The following is a 6,000-nucleotide window of genomic DNA, read 5'->3' on the forward strand; positions in this document are numbered from 1 at the left end:
CTGAAGACTCATCAACAATTCCATTATCCTCGCCATCTGAGTGGTGCTCAGTAGCCTCGACAAGTCACTACGGTCTGACAAGCAAACAAAGATCTAATCTGAAATTTGATCACGAAACAGACGCACGGGCTCAGTACAGTATATGAAGGGCATCAACGTCCGAGAAAGTGCGATTGCACAAAATGGTAAAACGACATCACTCACTTGATGGTAGGCGATCACAGGCCGCCATATTTTGTAGGGATATGCATGATAGTACCGTATCATCACAACACGCGCAGAGCATGCGACAAAGCGGAATTAGCAAGTAAAGGTGGTGCTGCCCATCTTCTTGGCAGCCTCAACTACAGCAGTTGCGATGCGGTCCAAATCCTGCTGACCATCATGGCTAACCTGAGAATATGGGCAGTGCGAGTTCTAGCAGGCTTCCGAATACAGCATCGGATGACGGCATGCTGCAAAACGTGCAAAACGTGCAAACATGCTGAAGATTTGACGATATTAAGATCGAATTTAGGTTGGAAGAAATATCTATGTGGAGGGGAAATGCAGCTCCCGTCGAACTTTGTCGCCAGCATGAAGTCCCTTGCGTATAAGATAAACATAGTGCTGGTCGCAGACCTGAGCGCTTGGTCTACACAGCAATGAAGCTGTGAAGGGAATACGAGGATAACGTATGGGACGCACCTTAAAATATGGTTTGAACGAACGGGCGCCCAACTTCCCCTTCTCCCAACCAGATATCCATTGGTCGCTGGTGATTGAGCACTGGGCTCGTGTGAACGGTACTTCTTGTGAGTGACGCTCTAGGCTCTTCTGCAGCTTAAAGCTGACCATATTCTTACCAGCGGCTTCGGATACCCACCAGACCTCAAAGATCTCTTGCAGATTCTCAAATAACGGCGCAACTCGTGTATATACAGTCCCGAAGCTGTCTTCCAGGCGAGGACTGGATTTCCGTGAGTAGGCTTGTCTCGCGGGCAATGGCTTCTGTGCTTCTGACATGTGTTAACGTGAAAGAAGTAGGCTCCTGGACTCGCCAGTAACCACTGCGATCCGATAACACGGGCTTATTGAAAAATCGCAGCGGACTTCTCTCACATAGATAGTCTGCGATCTGCAGTACTTGGAACTCCCAGCGCCGACCATGTCTTCCTACACCAGTAAGAAGCCAGAGATCAGGCAACGTTGGACGACGCGAGCTCATACCGGCTGGGTAGATGGTATCGTCCATCTGCCCGGCGGACGACACATAATCACATGTTCGCATGACGGCTCACTCCGATTATGGGACCTAGAGAGCGGTGCACAGATAGGTGAGGACTGGAGAAATGAGAGTAACGCAGAAATATGGTCCATGGCATTGTCTCCAAACGCCAAGACAGTTGCAAGCGGAAGCAGCGACTGGACAGTGGGGTTGTGGAACGTCGAGACGAGGAAGGCCATCACCAAATGGACGGGACACAGGGGAATTGTGTGTACATTGTGCTGGAGTTCAGATGGCAAGCGAGTAGCGAGTGGATCCTGGGATAAGACAACAAGAGTATGGGATGTCGAGAGCGGTGAAACTGTCCTGACAATCAAAACCGGATACAATTGGGTGCGGACGGTGATGTACTCCCCCGATAACAAACATATTGCGACAGGCGGATACAAAGAAATGACAATCGGCCAGCCGGGTGTAGCCAACATCTGGGATAGCAAGACGGGCAAGTTGATCACCACACTCGAACACGATTCCATAGTTTGGAGCTTGGCCTGGACATCGGACGGAAAGAAGCTTATCTCCGGTTCATTAGGCGTGATCAGCATATTCGACATAGTCACTTGGCGGCAGATTGCCGTTCTTAAACGTCACACAAACAGTGCTGACGTCATCTCCTTGTCTTCAAACAACCGCTTCCTTGCAAGTGCATCATTTGATAAAACAGCGCGTCTATGGAATCTCGACACCAATCTCCAGATCGGACAACCCCTCCAGCATGAAGATAGCTTGCTCTCCGTAGCCCTTTCCGTTGATGGAAAAACGCTAGTCACTGGTTGCAAAAACGGAAAAGTGTACACATGGGATATTCACACCATCCTCAAAGAAACTGGCCTTGAAGACCTACTGCCCGACGTGCCCGTTCCTGACGTGAGTTTAAATCCCATGGCTCTTCGGTAAAGGTGATCACAATACATATCCTCTTTTCAGGTCATAGAGTTGATGGACGTATGTGGTATATTTCTTGACCTTTCGATCACTGTAACATCTGCATTTTAGGCCAATGCCACGCATGGCCAGGACGATGAACTACCACCAGACTTTTTTGATGGTGGACGACCCGGTGTTTATGTGCGTCGTTAGCCATTCTCAATCAGTTCTTATTCTGACCTCTTGATCTCAGTCCTCCACAGCATACAGTAACCAATACCGTTCCTCTGCCCGCCGCCGCCCTCTCGCACACTCTTCGAGGAATGCGCTCCTCAGCCGCCTTTCAACGCTCCTTCGCCGCTCTCCCTCTAACATTAATCAAGCAACCGAACTTCAGCAACGTCCAAGGCGGTCTATCTTCTCTCATAGCGGCTCTCGTGTCGTCGAAGTTGCTGCGGTGCGGGACAAACAGGTACGTCTTTGTTCGGGTGCGTTTCCAACAACTGAGGCTTGATTATTTCTGCGTAGGCGTTATATGTTGCTCCGCCGCAGGTAAAAAAAACACAGGCCCAACCACAAGGCCAAGCTCAGTCGTCGTCATCGCAATCTCAGCCTGCTGCCGCCTCAACTTCCACGGCACCTCCTGCTGCCGCTCCCGCTGCCGCTCCCGCTGCCGCTCCCGCTCCCACTCCTACTCCTGCTCCTGACACTCAGCCGAATGGTAATACCATACCAGGTGCAAGACCTGCGCGTTCACTACCCCTCCGAATGCTGGCACATCTCGTTCTTTTTCTCTGCTGTGCATCTTCTCAACACGATGGCAATGTACGACCAACACAGCAGCAGCAAGGCCAATCGCAGAACCAGGCACCGTCACTGCAGACTCAGCCAGCCGCCCCCTCGACGTCAACGACACCTACTGCTCCTGATACTCATACTACCACGCCAGGTGCAGCAACCGCGCAGCCACGGCCCCTTCCATTGCGAACTCGTTTCGTCCTTTTTCTCTGTTGTGCATCTCTCCCGCATGCAGATGGGCATTGACATTGCAGCATATGGACACTCATCTGACCCTTGCATCTGGTTCTTTCGTAATCACTGTTGTTTCTTTCACGCCGACAGTGTATACATGATTTCCACGACCTCCTCGATGTCGGGCTGATTTCCACCCACTGTTATGAAACTGCGGCGTTAATCTGAAGCATTCGCTAGAAACATGTCCTGCTGCTGCACATCTGGTGCGCCAGTCATCCCGTCCGCATCTATTCCTCGGGCACTTGATACGTAGTAAGTATGTACATCCCGTCTTGGACTCGATCGTTCCATCACACAACTGCGCATACGCACCCTCCCAACTGCATTTCCTGCATGGCGTGCATGCTGCCTGGATAGTCTCAACACGCTATAGTGGTCTCGCAGCAATTTTCCGCTATATCATTTACTCTGAGTGCACGAGCACTCCATGATGTGTCTGCAAGAGTGTTACCAAGGGACCTTTACACGCTGTGCAACTAAAACGTCTTCACCCGTTGTCTGCGTTGCAACCGTCCGTTGTATTTTTTCGTGCAAATTGGGCTAAAGAAGCATACGTCGCGTGCGACGCGGTGCTGAAAAATAAGAGTTTCTTGTTTTACTGGAGTCCAACTTTGGTGAGCGAGCGAAATGTTATCACAGGCGTCTCTGACAGAAATTGTTCCACCATGCACAACTCAGACCCTCCGCAGCTCGCCCTCTTTAAGCTAGCCCTCTTTATTACCGAATAAGCCGCAAGCGTTCGGTGTTGATTCTGTTTCCGAATCCCAACCATACCTGTGTTGATGTCTCTTGCTGGTCCATCAATGACATCCATTTAGGGTGGGAGCGGGATAAGATGGCAACGCGGAGAGCATGCGACAAGCGGAATTAGCAAGTGAAGGTGGTACTGCCCCTCTTCTTGACAGCCTCAACACAGCAGTTGCGATACGGTCCATCATGGCTTACACCGCAAGTTCTAGCAGGCTTCCGAGTATAGCATCGGGTGAACCGTGACGGCATACTGCACGGCCTGCAAAACATGCAGAATATTTGACGTTCGAAAATTGGCCAGAAGAAACATCCAAGTAGAGGGGAAATGTGGCTCCCGTCGAACTCTGTCACCAGCATGAAGTCCCTTGTGTAAAAGATGCACATAGTGCCGGTCGTAGACCTGAGCGCTTGGTTTACATAGCAATGAAGCTGTGAAGCGAACACGAGGATGATGCATAGGACGCACCTTAAAAGATGGTTTGAACGAATAGGGCCAACTTCCCCTTCTCCCAACCAGACACCAGGCATCCTTTGATCGCTAGTGATTGAGCACTGGGCTCGTCTGAACGGTGCTTCTCGTGAGTTATACTATAAGCTCTTCTGCAGGTTAAAGAATAACAGCGCAGCAAATCCTGGATATACAGTCCCGAAGCTGTCTTCCAGGAGAGGACTGGCTTTCCGTGAGTAGGCTTGTCTCGTGGGCAATGGCTTCTGTGCTTTTGACAAGTGTTAACGTGCATGAAAGATGTAGGCTCCTGGACTCGGCAGCAACCATTACCATCCGATAACCCGGTCTTATTGAAAAATCGCAGCGGACTTCTCTCACATAGATAGTCTGCGATCTGCAGAACTTGGAACTCTCAGCGCCGACCATGTCTTCCTCAACCAGTAAGAAGCCAGCGATCAGGCCACGTTGGACGATGCGAGGTCATACGGGCTGGGTAGATGGTATCGTCCATCTGCCCGGCGGACGACGGATAATCACATGTTCGCATGACGCCTCACTCCGGTTATGGGACCTAGAGAGCCGTGCACAGATAGGTGAAGACTGGTGGGATGAGAGTAGCAGGAATGTGGTCCATGACATTGTCTCCAAACAATAAGATAGTTGCAAGCGGAAGACGCTGGTAGCAATATTGTGAGTGTCAATACCTCACCCAGTCTCTCTCTCACCTGACACCGATATTGTCCGCTGATAGGCACCCGGGGCCAAAATACAGACTCGAACAGAAGGCATCTCAAGGCAACCCAGGAATAGAGCGAACCCCCCGCTCTTCACTCAGTGACAAGTCATTTTTGGAAGTACGTGCAATGTTTGTGAACCTGCTCAGTGGTCATGACATTTACATTGCAGGTTGATGCTACGCGATGTCACGACGAGCTCGGGGGTCATGTCGATGAATACCCACCTAGATTTTTTGACAGCATGGAAGCCGAGGTCCATGTTCGTTATCGGCATTTCTATTACTTAGTTCGTATCCTGATCTTTGTGCTCTCAGTCCTCCGAAACAGGTGCCCACCCTCATTCCTCTGCAAGTGCACTCCTCGCTCGCATTTCCTCGTTCCTCCACCGCCTTCGATACGACAATGCTGAAGCGACCGAACTTTCCCAACCCCCAATGCCTTCCAGGTTCCATCCACGTGTGCTCCTCGCTCGCCTTTCATCACTCGTTCACCGTTCACCACCTGAAAATGATGCAGCAGATGATCTACAGCAACCCTTCACGCCTTCGCGTTTAGATCCATATGTGCTCCTCGCTCGACTGTCCTCACGTTTACCCCGTTTTCGACTCAACACCGACGAAGAAACCGAACCTCATCCCACAACATATTCGGGTTTACGTCCAGATGCACTCATCGGTCGTCTGTCCTGACTCTTCCGCTCTCAACCTCACACCAACGAAGAAATCGAACTCCCGCAACGCCCATGCCGTCCTCATGTCGTCGAGGTAGCTCCAATGCGGGACAGGGAGGTATGTATATCTTCATTATGTCAATTTGTGATGTCTGATGATCCCCATGCAGGTTTTATTTGTTGCTCAGCGGTCGCCACCAGATCATCCACACACTCAACCTATTAA

General features: G+C 50.8%; 2 protein-coding genes across 2 annotated transcripts; both read left to right on the forward strand.

Moving 5' to 3' along the window:
- Positions 1 to 1,147: 1,147 nt before the first annotated feature.
- Positions 1,148 to 3,178, forward strand: DEU56DRAFT_959594 (WD40-repeat-containing domain protein; the record flags this gene model as incomplete). The annotated part of the gene is made up of 5 exons (XM_041359307.1): positions 1,148 to 2,134; positions 2,195 to 2,212; positions 2,264 to 2,335; positions 2,388 to 2,606; positions 2,663 to 3,178. The coding sequence occupies 5 exons, from the start codon at positions 1,148 to 1,150 to the stop codon at positions 3,176 to 3,178; spliced, it is 1,812 nt and encodes a 603-aa protein (XP_041205043.1).
- A 1,613-nt stretch (positions 3,179 to 4,791) lies between these two features.
- DEU56DRAFT_982944 (uncharacterized protein) lies at positions 4,792 to 5,757 on the forward strand (the record flags this gene model as incomplete). Its single annotated transcript, XM_041359920.1, has 5 exons — positions 4,792 to 4,970; positions 5,028 to 5,057; positions 5,119 to 5,221; positions 5,274 to 5,357; positions 5,433 to 5,757. The coding sequence occupies 5 exons, from the start codon at positions 4,792 to 4,794 to the stop codon at positions 5,511 to 5,513; spliced, it is 477 nt and encodes a 158-aa protein (XP_041205044.1). The 3' UTR covers positions 5,514 to 5,757.
- Positions 5,758 to 6,000: the final 243 nt, after the last annotated feature.

The sequence above is a fragment of the Suillus clintonianus genome (assembly GCF_016758775.1).
Source record: "Suillus clintonianus strain FC179 chromosome Unknown DEU56scaffold_78, whole genome shotgun sequence".
NCBI classification, from domain to species: Eukaryota; Fungi; Basidiomycota; class Agaricomycetes; order Boletales; family Suillaceae; genus Suillus; species Suillus clintonianus.